Genomic DNA, 22,244 nt, shown 5'->3' on the forward strand with positions numbered 1-22,244 from the left:
CTCCCTAAGAGGCTCAGTAAAATGACAGTTCTTGGAACCTGGTGCTCTAAGTCTCTGACAGTACACGGTGCCCTACAAGGCCTGGACACAGTCCACAGCTTCCATTCCCTGATGCTGTAGTTCTCATGAACCAACATTACCTAGGGAGAAGGATGCTCATCAAGTTAGTTGGGGGGGGGGGTATGGATATTAGTAGGACACCCACAGAAGTCTCAGTGTGCCCCTTTATTCCGGAAGGGAACAGCCATGAAAGTAGACTAACACAAACCCTTTCTATATCTTTGAATAAACAGGATTAGATTGCTGTGTGGGGCTTACATGTCTGCCTCTTCATCCTTTTAAAAAAAAAATCATGATGTCAGATGTTAATGTCACAGTAAACTTTGTTGCCTCAGATAGAGATGGTGGAGGGGTTATAAGAAGGTGCTCTTCTCAACCTTCCTCCTCCCAAAACTGCCATCACTATCCCACATTCTTGTCGCAAATGCTCCGCTGTATCCCTGGAGTCATTTTTGTGGCCTCCTGAGCATGGAGACCAGGAAGTTTTATTTGATGCCACGGTGTATCCGGTCACGGTGACATTCCATGCATCAGTGTGTAGCTCTGGCCCTCAATGAACCTAATTAATCAGGTAAATGCACACGAGGTCTGTGGCAGCTAGGAATGAAAGGAAGAAATCCTCTCAGTAGCAGGCAGTTAGTCTGACCCCTGTCAGAGTACACAAGAGCAACCTTCAAGGCCATTTATATAACTTGTGCCACATATGTATTGTCACCAAGATTTACTAAGAAAGGAATTAGGTCGAGAATTTACTCCATATTGGATGTTGGCATATGTGGGCTGGAAATTTAGGCCGGCGTGATACAGGAAAGGAGTAGCATTCTTAATATCTGTAAGCTGTGTGTAAGGAAGTGTCAGAGGACAACTGTGACTTACCATTGTAATCCGGAGAATTGCTCACACAGTGTAAAATACATATCATTGCCAAAAGGCATTCATTCGTACAACCTTATCCTTAAAACAAAACAAAACAAAACAAAACAAAAGCGTCATAATCAGGGTCTGACAGGTCTCAGGGTATCAGTAGTCGCCTGGGAGTCTGAGTGAGATTCTGTCTGCAGTCATCTTTGTGCCTTTCTGTGGTTGTAATGCAGACTGGGGGATGGATGAGGGGGCTGTAAGAGGGAAGCATGGTGCAGTCTGCCGCATGCTGCACACGTGCTAAAAGAAAGCCGCTGCCACTGCTGTCCTCACCCTTCCAGAAGTGGACTTGTTCAGAGCAGTTGCCAAGGAAAGCTTGGGCGAATAACCTTTGTGGGTGTTGTTGTTGTTGTTTAAGTTTTGTGTGTGTGAGTGGTTTTGCCTGAATGTATGTCATTCAGGAATGACTGCTTCCTGCAAAGGTCAGAAGAGAGTATCAGATCCCCCTGGTCCTAGAATTATAAATGTCCGTGTGCTGGGAATCGACCTAGGTCCTCAGAAGCAAAAGTGCTCTTTAGCATCTTACTGGATGTTGGTGGTGGTAGTGATGGTGCATGCCTTTAATTCAGGTCCTGGGGAAGCAGAGGTAGGCAGACCTCTGAGTTTGAGTACAGCCTGGTCTACAAATTGGTTTCCAGGACAGTCAGGGCTACATAGAGAAACCCTGTCTCAGCGGGGGGGGGGGGGGGGGGGGGGGGGGGAAATCCCCTGAAACTTCTAGTCAGCCCCCACCCTTTTTAATCCCTCTTCTCCCTCCCCCTCCCCCACCCTCTCTCTCCCTCCCCCTCCCCCTCCCCCTCTCCCTCTCTCCCCCTCCCCTCTCCCTCTCTCTTACCCTCCCCCTCCCCCTCCCTTTCTCCCCCTCCCCCTCCCTCTCTCCCTCTCTCACCCTGTCTGTAAGTTCATTCTTTCTAGAGTTAAGGGTTCAATGACAGAATCACTTGTCCGCTTGCAAACTATTGCTGCTTCCCTCCCTGATCCAGGCTATTCTGGAACTAGCTCCGTAGACCAGGCTGGCCTAGAACTCACAGAGACCTGCCTGCCTCTGCCTCCCAAGGGCTTCCAATAAAGGTGTGTGTCACCACTGCCTGGCTACAAACTGTTATTTTTAACCACATCATCACACAGAATACTCTCGTTCTATTTAAAATTGCATTGGGAGTGTGTGATTGTAAGTTAGCCCTTTAGAAAACCGAAACATAAAGTTCTCCTGGAGTGCCCCTGTGTAGTGGCTATGTACAAGAGTGAGCGTATGTGCCTTGTGTTTTAGAAACATGCTTTCTTTTTCTAGCAAAATGTGAATCCTGAGTTGTGCTATTCCCCTGTGTATTTTCTCACCTAAGTGGCCATAAGCATTCTCCCGGGATTTGAGGGACAGTGTGTGTGGCTTTTGACACAGCAGAGGTTGGTGACGACTAGAAGTATTAACTCCCTGGTACTGTTAAAATGGCCAGAGGACATAAGTTCACTCCCTGCTCCTCTGACAGACCCTCACTGTGGGATCAGGCCAGCCTTTTAATGATCCTCCTGGCCCAGCCTGCCCAAGTCCAGGTGCACACTGGGCCTGGCTAGGAGGAAGGAAGTCCCTCTTGTTACCAATAAAACCTTAAGAAGTAAGCTTTGTTTTCCTTTACAACAGTAAAGGGAATTATGTTGATTTAAAGAGTGGATTTTTCTTCCTTTCTTCCTTCCTTCCTTTCTTTCCCTTTTTCTTTCTGGAAAGGGGAAGAAAATTCTAGACAAATGACTCAGAGTTATAAATACCCTAAAAACATCCAACTATCGCTGCACGAATACAAACAGAACGTAACAGCCTACCACATCGTTTATAGAAAATGCATCTTTACACTCACAGGAGCCTCTGCGCTTGTGTTCTTGGTTCTCTTGGGTTTGTTTGAAAAGTTTATGAACTTGAAGGCCTCCTCTCAGCTGTGTAAGATTGTAGGAAGAAATCCAGACAAAAAAAGAATGGGAAGGGAAACTATTACAGAATTGTGTTTCTAGTTAGCTCTGTTTCTTGTACTAAACCACTTAGTATCTGTTTTTCCCTTTTATACTGCTTTTTAAAATGCTTTAAGAGCATCAAAATAAGCCAAAACAAATGTTCCTGGAACTCTGTAGTGCTTAAATGGCCTGGGGGTGGGGGTGGGGCTGAGGGGAGCAGGAGGTAGGGAGGCTCTGCTAGGCTGGGAGTTGAGAGAATTGACTGATTGTATTTGTCCTGGATGTATTTGTCTCTGCTATCTGAGTCCTGTGTCTGCATCAAATGAGAAGACTTCTCCCCGGTTCTCTCCCAGCAGAATTTTTTTATGGAAATAGCTGTGTGTAAAAGGCTGACCATCCACTGCAGCCGAGGACCTTCTTATGAATATATTTAAACACGTATTAACTGCTACCACCCATTGCCTGCTCCCATCACCAAATAAGCACTCCAGATTTAAGGGCGCATTGGGATAAACGGGCTTAAAGCAGAGCGTTGTTTGTAGCCATGCTTAAGATGAAGCCATGTATGTCCTTGCTAGGGATGCTTCCTGCCACAAAGCTGCATCCCCCGCCCTGTGATCAGAGCTTAATCTCGAGTCCGTCCATAACTTTGTGAATATTTTTACACATGGCTTTTTTTTTTTTGTAAAAACAGTGCATAAGTTTTATCTTACTTTCAAAAGTAATAATAGCTAAACAGGTGTGATGATCCCTTCGTGCCTATGATTTTCAATACTCCAGGAGTAGAGGCTCAACTTTTGGCAGATGTTCAAGAGGATCAGAAGTTTGGCTATGTAAGGAGTAATGGGCTAGCCTAGTGTATATAAGACCCTGTCTTGGTAAAAAAAGAAAAAAGAAAGAAAGAAATTATTTCTGCTGGGCATATTGTTCTAGTGGGCCCACATCTTTAATCCCAGCACTCAGGCAACTGAAACAAGTGGTCTCTGAGTCTGAGATACCCTGGTTTATATAGTGAGTTCCAGGCTAGCCAGAAGTAAAAAGTGTGACTTTTTTTTTTTTTTTTTTACGCTAGTTGAGCTGGAGAGGTGGTTCTACAGTTAAAGACTACAGCTCACAATCAAAACAGAACTTAGAGAGATGGCTCAGTGGTCCTCCGTTATGCAGAGGACCCAAGTTCAGTTCCCAGCACCCACATGATGGTGCATAACCATCTGTGACTCCAATTCCAGGGGATCCAACATCCTCTTCTGACCTCTACACCTGGCATGTGCTTGGTACACATGCACACATGTAAGCAAAACTCACGCACATAAAATAAAAATAAGTCTTTGTTTTCTGTTTTGGTTTGTTTGTTTTTTTAACTGATAATTTCCTCTTGCAAGGTTGAAATTGTAGTCTCAGGTCATTTGATCATTTGTTAATGATCATTTGTTAATGATTTGTTAAAGGAAAGACCTTCAGCTAAGAAGAAAAGATCTTTAAAGATTTAACTCTGTCTTCTCCTTTGACAGCCCTTTAGTTGACACTGACTTGAAAATCTGCTCTCTCGAACTGATCTTCCTAAATGGTTATTAGTGAACTGCAAAAAGTATTCTGGGAAAAGATGGTGGCTTCGTTCGATACTTCTTCTCTGACAGAAGCTTGAAGCCTATAATAGGTGTCAGGCTAAGGGCTGGTGGTTGGTAATTTTCAAGAAACACAAATGGCTTGAATTCATGGTGTCCACAGGAATGACAAATGCAGCTGCAGAGAATTCAGCAAGTTATCACTGTATCTTTTCCTGAGTTGGAGGGTCATTCATGCTTTAGTAAAAATGTTTATAGTCCGTACTGCCCCCACATATTTATGTTGATCAGCAGCTGGACATAAATGTCAACATAAACAAGTGTAGCTCTGCAACAAAAAGATATACAGATGGACCATGAATAACTTTCCCTCTGTTTGGGAAGCCAAGAGAGGCCTGGCAGAAATGTGAATGATCACCCATGGAGATGTTAGGCAAGCAGAAAGTGGCCAGGGTTCGGCTGTAGTCAAGGCTTCCAAGGTCTGGGGAGGGGAAGAGGACCTTAGCTTCTCTGGGAGGGGCATGCGCATGCAGAGCACACTTTAACCCAGCTTTAGTTCATGCAGCCTGCCTGTCAGCCTGGGAATTCTGGGTCAAGTCATGGGAGGGTATATAATTAAATGTGGGTGGGGTTTGTGGTGAAAGAGAGTTTGATTCTTAATCCGCTCTTTTAGCATTGTCATTTCTGAGTGAATGCCCATTTCAGATACATTCTTAGCAGCCTTTTAAACTGTTCTCGGGGAAGTATCATGACGGTGCTAGGGACAATCGAACTACTGCTCTGATCTGTCACGGGGTCCCAGGGTCCCTTGGTTGGAAATGACTGTATGTTTCTGACAACATGCCTCCATTGGGAGCAGAATTGCAAGATGATAGGTCCTGCTCCTCCATCTAAGCCACACACTTTCTCCCAAAAAGGACATGTGCCAAGAATAGAATCTCCACTGTCTCTTCCCCAAACCAGTATGTACCCAAAGTGGCAGGTCTCTGCTTGTGCCCATCAGTTTGCCAGTAGGTCAAGAGTTATTCTTTGGGGATACAGGTAAAGGCGTGGATGGCCTCCACTGTGAATCAGGAATTATGATTCTACTCCTTGACAGGGGCGCTAAATGGTCTTTAAAATCCAGTCAGAATGCTAAAACGTAGGCATTGCAGCTTAGCTGTTTAGCCTGCTGTATTGTTTAGAGACGTGTTTTCTAAAATCAGCTATAAAAAAAATAGAAATATGGATTTGCAGCCAGACATGGTGGTACACACCTTTAGTCCCAGCACTCGGGACTCAGGAGACAGGTGAACCTATGTGAATTTGAGGCCAGCCTGATCTACAAAATGAGTTTTAGAACAGCCAAACCCTATTGTGAATAACCAAAAAAAAAAAAAAAAAGGATTTGCTTGCCAGAATAGTAGACATCTGTGACCAAAACTTTCAAATATCATTTTAGTAAAATTTCAAAAGCTAGGAAAAGCTATCGCAGAGGGGAAGAGCCCTGTAAAACTGTCTTGGTCCTAGTTTCACTGAAATTCTTTTTAATTTAATACTTTGTTTCTGAGGTTCCTAAAGTTGAGAACACTATAAAATAAAGTTTTCACTTTGAGTTACTTAGTTTTCAATATAGTTTGCTTTAGATATTAAGATTGTCTACATACTAAACCCTGAGTCCAGCCCACTTTAGAATTAGAATTAATGCATTGAATGAATGTGTCTTATTTTCCAGGACACTAGAATTTCTGTCACTCACTAGTCGTCATTAACCTGGCCAAGTCCTAAAGTGAGGCTCATGTTTTATTGGTATCAATGACTATATTAAATGAGTTAGTGACCTACTGGGTATGTGGAGCATCTGGGCTATAGGACCAGAATTCAGTAGGGGCAGGGTTCATAATCACCACTGTTGTGTTTTAATCTTATCTGGGTAACATGCAATGTTCGCTATGGACCTTCTACCATTGGTGATCCAGGCCTGTTCATTAAACAGCCAGTTATGTCTAAGAATCCATACACAGCCGAGTTGATAAGTAGAGACTGAGGAAGTATGAAGTCTCATTTTTCAGGAGTCCAGTTGGAGTTTTGTTTCATCTTAGTTTAGTAGTTCTCAGTTCTGACTGCAGAGCAAAATCATGGAGAGAGGTTAAAAGATACACAGAGCATGGTGGCCCAGGACTTTAAAACAAGCACTTAAGTGGCAGAGACGGGCTGTTTTCTAGGACCCAGCTAGGTCTTCATAGCAAGTTCTAGGTCAGCAAGGGCTACATAAGTGAGACCCTGTCTCAAAATGATGGTGATGGTGATGACGACGATAACGTAAGAGCTCTTACCTGTATTTTTAAAAATCCCCACCTCTTCATCTAACATGATTTCCAAGCATGTCCAGGGTTAAGATCATCTAATGGGACTTTGTTGACCACTCTGGTTTTTGCATATCCAGCCCCACTTCTCCTTTCTTCTTGCGCATGGCAGTCCTGTTCAGAGCTTCATGCTGGGACAGGTATCGTTCCATGCGATGCCCATGCCTACAGAAAGGGCCTTGTTAAGCTCAGGGAATCACATCTAGGTCATTCAAGTCCGGCCAGTTTGAACACCACCTAGGACAGATTTTCCAGCAATACTAGTAGCAGTTCTCCCTGGCGTGACTAACAAGAACTGGTTTGATGCCTGGTGACCTTGTGTTACCTGTTGACCTCAGTCAGCAACCCTGATTTCCAGGTGAATTGCACAAACCCTTGCCGAAAGAAATCTGATGTCCAGCACTGTTCTCAGTCGTGCAGAAGACCCCAAATAGAGACCCAACAAGTAGGGCTTCAAGGAGCCTGCGCTCCCCAGGGAGGAAGTGCACAGGGGCTGGGAATAGCGCTACAGAGCAATAACAGAGGAAAGAGGGCTTCCTGAACAGCATCCTAGGAAAACAGAATTAAAAGGAATTGGTTTAGTCTACGTCTCGGGAAGAGCGTGGATAGAACTAACTGTGAAAAGTGAGTGGCAAAGAGCCAGGCTGGGGGCCAGCCTGCTGAGCGAAGACTGTGGGCACAGCACCACACAGAACCCATAAAGACTGCATAGCATTCTCTCGAATGAGTGACAGTAGCTTTGCTCACCCACTAGTCTCTTTGGCCAGACTGTGATGTCAGCTTCTCCTTTCTGTTTTAAAAATGGACAAAATGAAAGCCTTCTCCTGTTTGTTCCTATGCATACTTAGAATAACATTTTTGAAAATTAAAGTGCTAAGTCAGAGTGATTTTTAATACAGCTAATCCATATATAGTATCGAAAAAATAGTAAATATATGAGAATTTTTAATCTCCATAGCTCATTCCTTTTAGTGGAATTTTACAGATTAGCTTTCTATAAAGTTATGTTTATGTCTACTGTTATATTTAGCTGTACATAATGACTTGCAGAGGCAGGCAAGGAGCTCTGTGAGTTTGAGGACAATTTGACCTTATGTGTAGCAAGTTCCCGGCCAACCAGGGCTACATAGTAAGACCTTATCTCAAACAGATACACATGCATGTATTGCAATTAATTTGCTTTGTTTTTTGTTTGTTGTTGTTGTTGTTTTTGAGACAGGGTTTCTCTCTGTAGCCCTGGCTGTCCTGGAACTCACTTTGTAGACCAGGCTGTCCTCAAACTCAGAAATCCACCTACCTCTGCCTCCCAAGTGCTGGGATTAAGGGCGTGTGCCACCACTGCCCAGCTTTAATTTGCTTTTTAATTTAATCCTATGATGTCAACATCATTTTAGTGTCAGTCAGATTGAGAATTCTGTGATACATTGAATTACAAATATAATTTAAGTGAATTTGTCTGCTTTGGCCAGTAAACAGATATGAAATGTTTTACACGTGGAGAAATAATCTAGTAAGCATGACAAGAAGAAAGCTGACAGGAAAGTATTTCTAAAACTCATCCTGCCCTTGTATAGTGGGACAGACAACTGCAGTGAGGAAAGAAAAGTTCTTTCAGTTGTGGAGGGAGGGGAAGAAGGGTGTGGCCAGCGGAGAAGGGGATGGCCTTTCAGAAAAGGGTGTCCGGAAATGAGAAATCCCAACCTTAGGACCATGGGACCGAAGTTCCTTCCCCACAAAGACCATGGGAGTAAAGAAATGAGGTTGGATTGCAGGCTGGTGCCAGGCCACAGTGGTTCCATGTATTCCCTAGGCTATGGGTACCCCGTTTCCCAAGCTTCCCTGGGAGAGGGGCTGCTCTGTAGATTGTATCAGGATTTGTTTCAGCTAAAGTCTTGATGGTATTGGAGATGGGTGCGAACACGGCTCTGCACCAGGGTACCAGAAGGGAACCACAGTAGAAAAGGGAGATGCCAAGTGGCTCAGATGACAAGCCTTGGTCAACATTGTGCCAAGGGCAAGGGCCAAGCTTAACAATCATTGAAGGCCTTGGGGGTTCAAGTCTATGTAAATGAATAGTGCAATTTACTGAAAAGAAAGCACAAGAGGTCACCAGAGAAGAGGATGGGTTGAGAGAAATGTGGTTTTTTTTTAAATAATTTAAAATAATTTACTTTTTTATGTGCATTGGTGTTTTGGCTTCATGTATGTTTATGTGAGGGTGATGGTTCCCCTGAAACTGAAGTTACAGACAGTTGTGAGTTGCCATGTAGGTGCTGAGAATTGAACTCGGGTCCTGGAAGAACAGCCAGTGCTCTTAAGCCAAGGCATCTCTCCAGTCACTGAAACTGTTTTTTAACAACCTGACTTTTAAGTCTATGCTATGCGAACCTAACCCCGCATGCCTGCACTCTTTTCCTTCTGAACAGGAAATCACTTGGAATATACCTGCAAGTGTGGAGGCCTTCGGTCAGGAGGACTGTTAAATGTACAACCATCCCAGCCTGAGGTGGAGGCGGAGACTGCAGAAGGCAAGCACAGCCGGGGCCATGAGCAGTTCCCCATGCAAGGAAGTACCCTGCCCCCGGTGAACCTGACAGATGACCAGATAGCCACTGGCCTCTACGGTAAGTCTTGCAGTTTGTGGCAACACTGCCAGCCTTCCAGCCAATGATTTACATGCTGACCTGGAAGAAAAGTTATATAATTTGTTTTTTTTTTGTTTTTTTTTTTTTGGCAGCTAGGCCTAAAGTATCCTTTACCAAAAGCAAGCTATGATGTCTTGGCTACAGATTATGCACTATACAAACAGCCTTCCTCTCCTTCACATCCTAGTCCACATATTCTACCCCTTAGGTTATCTTAGCTGATGAAAAAGTACCAGGATCCCTACCTCAGTGCCTAAGGAGGGGTGAACTGAGACATGACATCACTTTATAAACATTACTGCCTGGTACCAATGCTCCTTATCTGCAGGTTTGTAATGTCTGGGCACACTGATGGATTCCCTCCCCCGTGTTTAAAGGAACGTTATTAATAGAATGATGAATTCTTTCCTCCATTTGCACACACTCTCCCAGTGGTTTTCATGGAAGTTTCTCACACAACCACACTAAGGTCTGCATTCACAAATGTGAGGAAAGAGAGCCCACTCATTTAACTCCTGATTTACACCAATCACTTGGATTTACTTTTTTTTTTCAGTATGTCCAAATAATGAAAACACACTGAAGTCCATCATGAAGAAAAGTGATGGGAATAAAGATTCAAATGGAGCCAAAAAGAATCTTCAGTTCATTGGCATTAACGGCGGGTAAGGCACGCTGGTGGCGTTGGGGTGCAGGGACGCCTGTCTCCTTTGCCTCCTACCTACTTAAGTCGCTGTCAGGGTGCCTATTCTGGGATGCTGCCACATCTTGATGATAGAAGATTCCCTCCTCAGAAAGGTGCATCTGGGCTTCTCTTCTTCTCTTCTTTTGCTATCCTTAAGGATATGTCCCTCTTTCAAGGATACCCACTGAAGCTGGGAAAGTGACATCTCCTTACTTCTGGCCTGGGGGGGAAAAAACACGTCTTCAGTAAAAAGCCATCAGGGTTGCTGTTTTCATTTGGATAGTTGTATCTATACATGTTAGAATACAGGAGGGGACAGGAAGAGGCTGGCAGCATTAGTCCAGGGCCCAGTGATGGACCCATCCACTTCTCTGGAATGGATTGCTTTTGACTTAGCTCTCCGTGTTCAGGACTTTGGGATGTTTCAGCTGAAGAGTAACCTGGCCATGGCTCTGGTTCCTTGCTTTCTACATAGATTGCCTAGTAGCTATTGGCCCAGGTGGTTAAGCCTGTTTGTCCTCCTCCTGTTGGAGCAAAGCAATTAGTTGATTACTCAATGAGAAAGCAACAGTGCAGCGTTGGGTATTCACTGCAAAGAGGCTACCAAGAGAGATTTAACATGATGGTGCATGTTTTACAAATCTTCAGTTTCATTGAACGATGTGGTCCAGAAGATTTCAAAGGAGCTATTGGTTACTTACATAATCTGTTCGCTTTGACGGTGGGAGAATGGATGGGACAAATAGAAGAATGCAGAGCAACTGCAGGTCTGGTTTCCGTAAAGTCACTTTCCTCGCTATTTATTCTGACCTGGTGATATCAGGGCTCTTTTTTTTTTTTTTTTTTTTTTTTTTTTGAACAAATGGTATATGATACCAGTCTTCAACTGGGAATTATCCCTTTGAAGTCAAAGCCCATTGTAAACTTACCAGGCCTTCAAATAGACCTTGCTTTGAGTTTCTAAGTGCAGGCTCTAAACCATTGGCAAGATGTCTGGGGTCAGGCCACAGCTTTTCCCTTCCCCGGATCGTCTGTCGCTGGGTCTCTATGGGTGCACCCTGCATCTCCTGAACTCCCAATTGCCACCTAGGTATGAGACAACTTCAAGTGACGAATCCAGCTCGGATGGAAGCTCTTCTTCCGAGTCAGATGACGAGTGTGACACCATTGGGTACCCTCCCGAGGAAGAGGAGGAGGAGGAAGAGAAGGACCACGACACTCGGGGAATGGCGGAAGGGCACCACGCAGTTAATATTGAAGGTTTCAAGTCTGCCAGGGTGGAAGATGAAGTGCAGGTTCCAGAATGTGAGCCTGAGAAGGAGGAAATCAGAGAGAGGTGTGGTACATTTCCCCTCCCCTCCCTGATTCCTTCCATGCGTGGCGTGCTCAGGCAATAGAATTAACTGGTTCAGGTAGTTTGCGAGTATATGTGTGTGTTTAGTCTCATCCGTGTCTCAGAAGCATGCACAGCTGGTCAAGGTACTAGTGCAGGGTACAGTGCCTTTCAGTTCTCTGAGCTCATCAGTGCGAGTGGCTCATGCAGCTAGTCTGTTCGCTGAACTTCGGTAACTCTTTGCTGTCTAGCTTGGCATGTGGAAATGCCGTCTACCTCAGCATCCATTGTTCGAGCACATCACCGTGTATACAGAGACATAGCTGCCCTTTCTGATGACCAGCGCTCTGTTTAAGATTTCAGATTTTTGGCTTGATGCGAATGTCAGAATTGTTATCGCAGGACCATTGTGCAGGCGAGGAAAAGGCATTTAGCCTCAACTAAAAAATGATTAACTGAGAAGGTGATATGTGTCAGGCACTCTCAGCTTTGTTACGCCTTGAGTGATAAGGAACAACAGTAGATGTGGGATGGTTATACGTCATCTCACCTGCTCTGGTTGGCTGAGACACGCACCTTAGAAATGGGCTGAGTTTGCGACCTTGTTAGTAAGGGTGGACCTTTCACTTATAAAACGAGGAAAGATGGAAACGTCAGCGTGGTTTTTTTTTTTTTTTAATTCTGTGAGGTATAAATTGGAACGTTTCAGCAAGCATTTATTCCATTACATTTGTCAAATGGAAGGTCACTGTCAACACAAGGTAAGTGTTTCCAGAGGGTTTGAGATGTCTTCTGAGTTTCAAACAGCTTTATTGAGATAGTTATAATGTCATTTGATTTTTGGCTTTTCGTATGTGTGGGACAAACACTTGAGTCACTAGACATGACTTCACCATAAAGAAATATAGAATATAGTAATTTAAACCTCTCTAGCCTTAAGAGTAATATATGTGTGTGTGTGTGTGTATATATATATATACATGTATATATATATATACACACACATATATATATACACACATATATATATACACACACATATACATATACACATGTTGGAAACAAGGTTGGAAACATGTTGGAAACTGTGTAGTCTTGGCTACACTGAAACTCACTATGTAGACCACGCTGGCCTCAAACTCACAGAGATCCACTGCCCGCCCCCCAAGTACTCAGATCAAAGGCATACAACATCACACCTGGCCAAGACAAGTTTTTAAGCCCGTACAATAAAAAGAATAAAATTTTCCAAATGTCATTTTGTACTGTCCTAAAGGCCAAGCTGATGTATCTGGAAATCACCCTTTGGCAAAGCCCTTCATTGCAGAGGTACCAGATTATTGTCGTGCTGTCAGCCACCAGTGCCTGGAGACTGCTCCGATCATCAGGACCCGCCTAGGCTGGCTCATGGCCCTGGCCTATTAAATGGTTGTGGGCTCTGAGATAAAAATTCCTTTTGTTTTATGGCATACCCTGAGTTTTGTGTGTTTTTTTTTCTCTTCTTTCTCCTCTTTAGGTATGAACTAAGTGAAAAGATGTTGTCAGCCTGCAACTTACTGAAATACAACATAAAGGATCCCAAAGCTTTGGCCAGCAAAGATATGGTAAGTCTGCGTGGTAGGAACAATGCGCCAGCTTTGCAGCATGGCCCCGGTGCAGCATGGTCAGGAACATGGTAGCCTGCCCCTGAGCTGTTGTTGTGCATGCCTCTCCCTGAGCTGCTCATTTCTTGCATAGCCGGTAGGATTAACTCGTTCTGTCCAGCTCAGGGAACATACCGTTTCCCTGAGGCCCAGCGTCCACTCCTTTGCCCACCCTGTACTTTTCTTGTGGTGGAGCCATCTGGGAGGCACATACTTGGCAGAAAGAAAGAGAAGGCTAATTGCAGGCCATCTCCTTCTCTCTCCATGCTCTGCTTCTATCTACAGATCCTTCTGACCCCAAGAGCAGCATCCCTGAACAATCTAAAAAGTAAGCGCGTAGTTTTTAGAAGAAACTTATCTGGGCTGAGGTCAGCGTTCCTTTCCACTAGGAAAGTATATATTAGGTTCTGGTGTGGAATGCCAACGGCCACTATTTTTAAATGGAAAAAAATAACTGCACTGTCATTTCACAGCTGGGTAAATTCAGTAGCAGGTAGTGTGGTGTTTGTGGTTGTCTAACTGGTCAGGAATAGCACAGCACAGGACACGCAGGTACTGCTGGGGCAGCGGCTAATCTGGTGTGCTGCCGGGTGATTCACTCCTGTGCTGACAGCTGGATCTGTAGTTGCTTGGCCTGACCAGGCCTGTGCTTGGCAGCTCCATCTTCAGGACATTGTGAAAATGTGGCTTCTCTCACTAATTTGATAATAACCTGGATATGCGTCTTTGTGTGTCAGCAGGGTTAGTTCATCTGAGGCTGATTCATCTAAGTCAGTGGCTGCTGCTCAGGTGACTTGCAAGGCTCTGAGACTGTGGAGCTCCTAGAACCAAATGAGACCTCAGGAGTTATCTAATCCTAGACACATAGCTGGAATACCGAGGATAGGGCCTGGCATGGTCTGTTAAAAAGCCGGCTGTGGCTGTCACAGGCTTGAACACAAACAAGTACACAGGGACATGTGCCCATGAGACCTCACTAGCCAAACCCAGCCTTAGTATATGAGGCCTTGAGAAATGTGTCTCCAGGGCCTACAAGATGGCTCAGTGGAGTGGGTAAAGATGCTTACTGTCAACCTGACAACCTGAGTTTGATCCCTAGGGCCCATATTGTGACAGAAAGCAGCCAACATCTTCGAGTTGTCCTCTGACCTCCGCATGTGCATCTAACCTGAGTGCACTTGTCCACACACAGCAAATAAAAGTATCGCTAAAGTGGCAGCCATCATGTCGGACTACTAGTGCTAGACTTAGATTGTCCCAATTTGCTCCGTGAGACAGCACCTCACACTGTAGCTCACGTTGGTCTGGAACTTGCTATGTGGCAGCCTAGGCCAGCCTCATCTCCCAGCCTGGTGGGGTAGAAAAGATGGAGTTAGTCGGTCTGGGTCAGGAAGCAACACAGCTGCCGGAGTGCTGATTTCTCCCTAACTCCAATGAACAATCACTGGAAAGATCCGTTAGCTCAGTAAACACAAACAGCTCAAAAGTAGAGACAGGCCTAAGTGTTGACCTCATTATAGATACTATAAAATGAGCGATTTTGTTGCTGGTGGTTTGGGTTTTTTTTTAAGACATGGAAACTAGGATGCAGAATAAGGAAGTTTCTCAGAATCATGCATTCATAAGTAGTAGAGTCTGGCATTGACTCTCTGGGCTCTGGCTCTAAACCCCCTTGCATGTTGTTTCTTAGTGACCACGGTGTGGACGGGGCGATTTAAAACCAGAAGAGGAGAGCTCAAGTTTGTTGTTTGAAGCTGCTCTTGAGGTGCTGGGTTGCAGCAGCTTTTAAAAGCAGATGCTGAGAGTACACATTTTGACTATAAAAGGCCTGGTTGCTTGGGCTTTTGGTTGCACGAGAGAGAGAGAGAGAGAGAGAGAGAGAGAGAGAGAGAGAGAGAGAGAGAGAGAGAGAGAGCTATAAATAGAACTAACAGCAAGTTGGTGTTTTGGCAGAGGATCTGTCTGAACACCCTCCAGCACGATTGGTTCCGAGTGTCCAGTCAGAAGTCCGCCGTGCCAGCCATGGTGGGCGACTACATCGCCGCGTTCGAGGCTGTCTCCCCGGACGTGCTCCGGTACATCATCAACATGGCGGACGGCAATGGCAACACTGCCCTCCACTACAGCGTGTCCCACTCCAACTTCCAGATCGTCAAGCTGCTTCTGGATGCAGGTACAGAGGACCCTGTTGTCCCCCTAAGGGCACTCAGGTTGTGACTTGTCTTCATAAAGCCGGTTGACCCATACCATAGTTCTTTGGCCATCCTCAAGTCTTTTCATTGCTTCTCCACATGACATGGCAAGAATGTTTGTTCTTGAGTCATGGGTGGGAGACCTGAGGTTCTTCAAGCCTAGGCAATAAAGAAACAGAATCCACATCTATTTTGAAGGGAGTTTGTGAAGATATTCTTGCTGCGGGTCAGCTGTCTTCAAATGAGGTGTACCCCTGCTAATAGCCGTGACTCACACTTGTTCCTTGATGAATCACGCGGGCTGGGCTGGGTTGTTTGGGAGGCAGAGTGTTGCTCACAGGCCCAGAGTCACAGCTTTTGTGCATGTGGCCACTCTGTTTGTCCTTGTACGCCAGCCACTATGTGGCTGTACAGAAGTGAGGAGTTAGGACAGGGACTAGTAAAACCACAGTAGAGTCATCACTGTCCCTGCCCAACTACACGTCTCCAGAAGAATCACAGAAATGAGAGGCAGTGTCTCCCGTTACCGCTGAACCTTGTTAACAGCAGTAGTGGGAACGTGCCATCCCAGAATGCAGCGGTGGGGTCACGTTACCCATGAGGTGAGAGGGCAGGTCAGAAGGGGCCCCTTGAGGAAGGGAGCCTTCAGCTGCAGGTGGGGCAGCCCCCAAACCACTTTCATCATCATAACAGTGTTTTTGACAAGCAGCTAACCCGGAATTCGCAGTAAAGGCTAGTAAGAACAAAATGTCAACACCTGATGTATATGATGAAATTGTCTAGTTTCCTTTACTGTCTCTTGACCCAGTGGCCTGATATGCATCACTCCATCTTGGAGTTGTTAGTACAGAAAAAAAAAAAAAATCCAAGCACACATACGGTTTGTTACTGTTCTCAGTTGCTGAATTCCCTTTTCTTGGGGTGTGGGTGTTGGAGCTGCAGCCTTCTGCATACTGGACAAGCACTCTGACACTGAGCCGCCTCCCAGCACAGCACAGCGCAGCGAGTCTTTCAGTGCCCATGTTAGGGAATAACTCCTTCCATCTGATGACAAGAAGCAGTTACAGGCTCCTTCCCTCCAGACTGTAAACAGCTAGGGATACTGTTAAAATAGGGGCATGGGTTATACCCAGGGAAAGTCAGAACAAAATTTCAGAATTGCTTTTGAAATGGCATCTTCTCTGCTCTGAGAACTCTATAGAGTGGATATCCTGGCAAACTGACTTGCTTCCACTGTTAGATGCTCTTAGGTAATCACTTGGTTTTAGTGCTTACTATTTTGAGTCAATTTTGGGCTCCATGAGATGTAGCTCTGGGGCTTCAGCACTGAAGGAGTGGAGGAGCTCAGATCCTGAGGATCGTGGGTATATGTGTGCACCCACTTTGCCACCACACAGTCTTAGCTTTTTACACAGAGGTCCTTCTGTACATCCCATCATGTAATAGAGAGAGATCCCAAGCCGAGCTTTTGCCTCGTCTCATCTGAAGTGTTTAACTTGGTACTCGCTCCTCTGAAAGCTACTTTCCATTTCTCTCCATCCTGGCATGCCATTAAAGCCCTGGGAAGCGTCTCGAGAATTAAAGAACAGAAGAGATCCAGCCCACGGGGTCTGGTGGTCCTTGGCAGTTTCTTAGAGGACTTGAAGCATTAATATTGATCTTACACCACAAGCCCTAGGGTTAGAAGCCATGTGATTGAGTTTCTGAACATGTGCCTGTCTAGATCCCTCGTTACCGCTTAGGCTTCATAGCAAGCACACTGAGAACTTCCTCCCACACCACCAGGGTGTCACACCATAATCACCCCATCACAAGCAGGGAGCCCTGTGGCCACTTACTGTCCATGTCTGCTGCGGCCAGCCTGCTGGGACAGGGCATTAAAACATTTGTTCCCTTTTTAGTCATTTTCAGAGCACTTATTTCATGGGGCTCTTAGAAACATCACACCTCCAGTGAACGCTAACGGTTCCGGATGGCTCTCCCTAAAGAGATTTCTTTCTTGTAGACGTGTGCAATGTGGATCACCAGAACAAGGCAGGGTACACACCCATCATGCTGGCAGCCCTCGCGGCCGTGGAGGCAGAGAAGGACATGCAGGTCGTAGAAGAACTCTTCAGCTGTGGAGACGTGAACGCCAAGGCCAGTCAGGTTAGTGCCTCACTCACCGCACTGACCATCGGCACCCTGGCCAGTGTCTCATAGGACCAGGTTGACAGGGCATTTTGCTGGTGGTCCACTGACAGCTGTAGTCCAACCAGCATACCAGGTGACACATGGGCTCAGTCCCATGTTGCGAATCTCTCCCTACTTTGCCTAGGAAGCTTGCAGGGGGACTAAACATGGTTGCACACAAGGGTCCCTACCTGTACGGGGGTCCTCATCACACACTCATTACCTACTGATTCCAGTGATCTGGCTGCCGTGGCTTCATTGCCAGAGACAGAACTCTGAGCCTAAATGTGTTCACAATTCTATCCTAAACCTCTTTAGAACTATCTCCCTTGCTTTACTGAGATGTCCGCACAGTTCTGGTGAAAGCCTGACTCCTTCCTGTGTGTTCTTCCTTAGCTCATAGCTCTAGTGTGTCGCCTGCCCTACCCCACCCCCCCAGCCTTCTCCCGCCCAGTCGGCACTTCTGACTCTAACCATCATTTCTCTCCTAGGCGGGACAGACGGCCCTCATGCTAGCTGTCAGTCACGGGCGGATAGACATGGTGAAGGGCCTGCTGGCCTGTGGAGCTGATGTCAATATCCAGGACGACGAGGGCTCCACCGCCCTGATGTGTGCCAGTGAACACGGGCATGTGGAGATTGTGAAGCTGCTGCTGGCCCAGCCAGGCTGCAATGGCCACCTGGAAGACAATGTGAGTACCACTGGACCTCCAGCCAGGAGTGGGTGTGGGCCCCTCTTCCCTGTTCCTTTGTGGATTGGTGTTGGCATGCAGGCCTCTTCCCTTCATAGCCCAGCTCAGCAGCATTGACCATGTATAGTCGGATACTGCATTAGCCAAAAGTAAATATATGCATGTACCTCACCCTCGAGTTCATGAAAGGAAGAAGGCGAGACACAGAGCTCGCTCCTCAGGGGGTGAGCAGATTGGCCCTACAAAATCCAACTCTCAGAGGCAGTGTATAGAGGCAATGTATGAGCAGTCCCTCAGTAGACGCTTGGGTTTTCTCTCTCCCTTGGATGGAACACTTAGCCATTTGAGTGCAGTGACATGGGTGATGTACAATGAATGGTTCATCAATGTGAATAATCTTACGTGACACATAAGCCAGGAAGTCCACGAGTTCTTTGGCCACTCTGAGCATATTCTCCCACTTCTGCTTGGTCTGTTCCCATCGTTACCAAACTTAACCTCACTGAACTCCCTCCCAGTCTGTCCCCTTCCAAGATAAACCTTGCATGAGCGCCCAGGCCGAAGAGAAAGCACGGGACTGGCCCTTGAGCTATGGAAGTGACACTGGGGCGTGGAGGTCAGGCCTCCGTGGTTCTTATTCTGAAAGCTTATCTCTGCCGAACACTGGTTCAACCTAGAGCATCCTTTGTCTCAAAACACCATAAAGTTAGAGGGGAAATAGCCTCCTTTGCCATAAATTTCAGATCCCACTGGGCTCACGCCAACAAGCAAAGCAGGGGAGGTCGCCACTGGGTAGAAGGGCCGTACCCTCCCACCTCCAGAGACAACGCAATTCCTTCCATTCACTTCTTCAGAGAGCATGGGTTCACAGCTCATTTTCCCCCCTACTGCCGTCTCTGTTGCGTGTGTTTTAAGGTTTTACTTAATTGCTTTCTCTCTGAAAACTTGTCGCTTTGTGTGATGTGTCTGTAGTGTGACAGGGACTTACAGAAATCCTGGCTACCCAACCCACTTCCTTACTTATACACAAGTGGGACACTCACCTGACCTCCGGAAGGGAAGCTGCTCCCAGGATTCGCAGTGTGGGAGGGCAGGATGCTAATATTCAACCCACATGGGAATCATTTCCTGTTCCTATGACCAAACGAGAGTCCTTACTTCAAAACCGGACAGGAAATAAGCTGTGCTGTCCTTTGCCTTAATTGCTTCATATCCATCTCAGAGTCTGCAATTTAATAAAAAATTAGTTACTCTCCCCCGCCCCCCCCAAAAAAATTGCTTCCTTCCCATATGCAATGCTCTCCCCTTCCTCTGGTATTTCCAGAAGACTTGTGTTTGCAGGCAGACCTCCAGGGTGGGGTGCTTACGTGTGGATGTGACCTCCAGCGTTTAGCAGAGGTGCAGTAGGCTACAAGACCACAGCTTCCTAGTTCTTACCTGGCAGGCTGTGGTTGTAAGAAAAAGACTATAGTTTCTGCCCCTCCGTTCTTACTGGCCCCTCTGGCAGGTGGGACAGTTGGATAGGGGCTCTCAGTGGACAGCCTTCAGTTTCTGAGGACCTTCGTGTATACATCCCTGTGCCAGTGCTGACTCTCCTTGAGCTCTTACGGACAGAGACTAGTCTCGCTCACCTCCACACTCACGACCCAACCTTTAAGATCCAGAAACACTTCCTGAAGTACGGAACAGATGGCTAGACCTGGAGGACTTTATCAGCTTGCTACCTTCCAGTTGATGGAGACTTGAGAGACTCAGCCTGGCCTGTTGTTTTCGTTTCCTCTTTAGGATGGCAGCACCGCTCTCTCCATAGCCCTGGAAGCTGGACACAAGGACATTGCCGTTCTTCTGTACGCCCACCTCAACTTCTCGAAAGCCCAGTCCCCGGTCAGTAGCAGGCATTTGGCATTTACAAATGGGATGGAATTCCCAGGCTGGCAGGCCCCTTCCCAGGGGAATGAACAGGCCACAGGGGTCTCATGTTGATTCTGAAAATGGGGTTTTTAATCCCAGAGCTTAAATCTTCATCATTTCTACCCCATGCCAGGATAGGCTGGATCTCAGTCATCCGTGGGGGACAGCATCTCTTCAGGAGGAGCTAATTCTAAGTATAGTGACCCAAATAGTACAGGTTGAGCTCATGGCTACATGTCACTGTGTCCCTGACACTGTTCCTAAAGCTGTCAGGAGGCTGCTCCTCATCTCAGAATTTACTCCGAGTAGGAGGAGGCTGACTTCCAAGGACAGCTGGACAATCCCTGCTTAGCCCGGCTGGCTTTAGAACATGCCTGCAGAGGGTGGACATCTGTCCCACATTCTCAGGAAGAGCTCGCCTGGCTCCGGCACACAGATGGTTGTCAGCTGTGACTAACCAATGTCTGGGGGAACACATCTGCCTGAAGTCACTCATTAACCTCCATTTTCCCCCCTTTCCTGGTCTCTAGAGCACCCCGAGGCTTGGCAGAAAGACATCTCCTGGTCCCACTCACCGAGGTTCTTTTGACTGATTATGTAAGCATGGCCCTTGTGTGTACCACCACGAAGCTGCTAGTTATTCCTGTTGGGGTGACAGATACTGAATGTAAATGGACCACACCAAGCTGACCAGCAGACAGAAGAGTCAAGGAGCGGCTGAAGGCTGATGCTTCTGCAGGGAAAGCCGAGCTGTTGGGAAATGGCCTCCTCTCTGGCCCTCTGCTCTAGTAGAGCTTGGACCCAGCTCCGTGGCTGCTGAACCGGCTCTGTTATTTGCAGTGGTAGGAAATGGTAGACTGGCCTGACCAGGCCATTTCTACCATATAAGCAAATGTCAGGTTCTCTATGACATTGTAGTTTTGACCTTTTCCACAAGTGCTTAGTAACTTATGAAATGTGGAGCCGTTGGGAAGTCCTTCCAGTATTCCATTCCAGGGTGCTTCTTGCTTCTGTTCACTTCTCTTTTGTCTTTTAAAATAAGAACCTTGGGGGAGAGGACTTTGATCGTCAGCAACTTGCCCCCCCCCCACGCTGATAATTTCCCGCTTAAAAATAGAAGATGGAACTCTCAAACCATATGTATAAACTTACAAGAAATATTTCAATTGGTTTATCGAGGTGGATGTATTATATGGCTTTTTATATAAAAGACTTCTATATGAAATTGACAACAGTATTTTCAACTTTTATATTCCACAGTACAGTCATAAAGAGCTACATGCAATGTTACGTTTTGAGCATCTGCCCAACCATGTCTATATCTGGTGATAAAGGTTTGAATTAGGTTAGAGGACTGGGTGCCAGATTTGGGTCTATGGAGGCAGAGTGTAGTTCTCTGTGTATTTCTATCATACGCCACGTTTACTTTGGTCCTGTATATGTATTTAAATGTTTGAAGTGCCTTAGACTCTTGCCATATTTTCAAAATAAAATTTCATTAAGCTCTGTTGCTTGCCCCTGCTTCATCACTGACAGCTGTCTGCCTGGCTCGGATGACTAACAGCAGTGGCCACAAGCTCTGATGGATGCTTTGAGCTTCAAGAACAAGAGCATGGTCTATTGGCCTCGGGCTCCAACCGGGGCAGCCTTCTGAGGGTGCTTGAGTCTGTGACACAGGTTCCATACCCCCAGGCTGCATGTCACAACGCCGAAACTTAAAACCTTATACACTAATACCAGGCAGGTAACCTCTAGGGAGCCCCCAGAGTTGTTTCTTCCCAGATGCATGGATGTTAGCTAGTCCTGAACTAATTTGGGGGTGTAACTATCTGTGGTTGGCTAAATGGGGAGAGGAAGCCAGACAGACTTTTTGAAAGTTTTGTGTCTTCCAGAGAAACGTTAGAGGGTCATGAGAAAAGTAGTAGGGATGGACTCGGGTCGGCCTGGGCCAGCTGAACACTCTGCAGGAGGCCGGGAGCTCCTAGGACAGAAATCTGTTCTCATGTGTGAACTGTAAAAATGAGGTTACAGAGACTGGGACTTCCAAACTGCTCTCTCCCTCCCCAGACAGATCTGCGAGCTCTGGGATTCAGGCTAAATTTTGGCTCAGGAAGTTATTAAAGCCAAAGTCCCATG

General features: G+C 46.2%; 1 protein-coding gene across 13 annotated transcripts in view; it reads left to right on the forward strand.

Moving 5' to 3' along the window:
* Nucleotides 1-21,616, forward strand: part of Kank1 (KN motif and ankyrin repeat domains 1) — a 197,767-nt gene extending 176,151 nt beyond the window's left edge. For 9 of the 13 annotated variants that reach the window (XM_011247113.2, XM_030250691.1, XM_006526585.3 and 6 more), the window contains 9 exons: nt 9,262-9,459; nt 10,037-10,145; nt 11,256-11,501; nt 13,015-13,102; nt 15,095-15,314; nt 17,339-17,481; nt 17,997-18,197; nt 19,983-20,081; nt 20,639-21,615. In XM_011247113.2, coding sequence (XP_011245415.1) covers nt 9,262-9,459; nt 10,037-10,145; nt 11,256-11,501; nt 13,015-13,102; nt 15,095-15,314; nt 17,339-17,481; nt 17,997-18,197; nt 19,983-20,081; nt 20,639-20,701 — 1,367 coding nt within the window. In that variant the 3' untranslated portion in view covers nt 20,702-21,615. Of the gene's footprint in view, nt 1-9,261; nt 9,460-10,036; nt 10,152-11,255; nt 11,502-13,014; nt 13,103-15,094; nt 15,315-17,338; nt 17,482-17,996; nt 18,198-19,982; nt 20,082-20,638 lie in introns of those variants that run through there. The other 4 variants (NM_181404.6, NM_001348180.1, XM_006526586.4 and 1 more) reach the window with 4 other exon arrangements.
* The last annotated feature ends 628 nt before the right edge of the window (nt 21,617-22,244 follow it).

The sequence above is a fragment of the Mus musculus genome, chromosome 19 (assembly GCF_000001635.26).
Source record: "Mus musculus strain C57BL/6J chromosome 19, GRCm38.p6 C57BL/6J".
Classification (NCBI taxonomy): domain Eukaryota; kingdom Metazoa; phylum Chordata; class Mammalia; order Rodentia; family Muridae; genus Mus; species Mus musculus.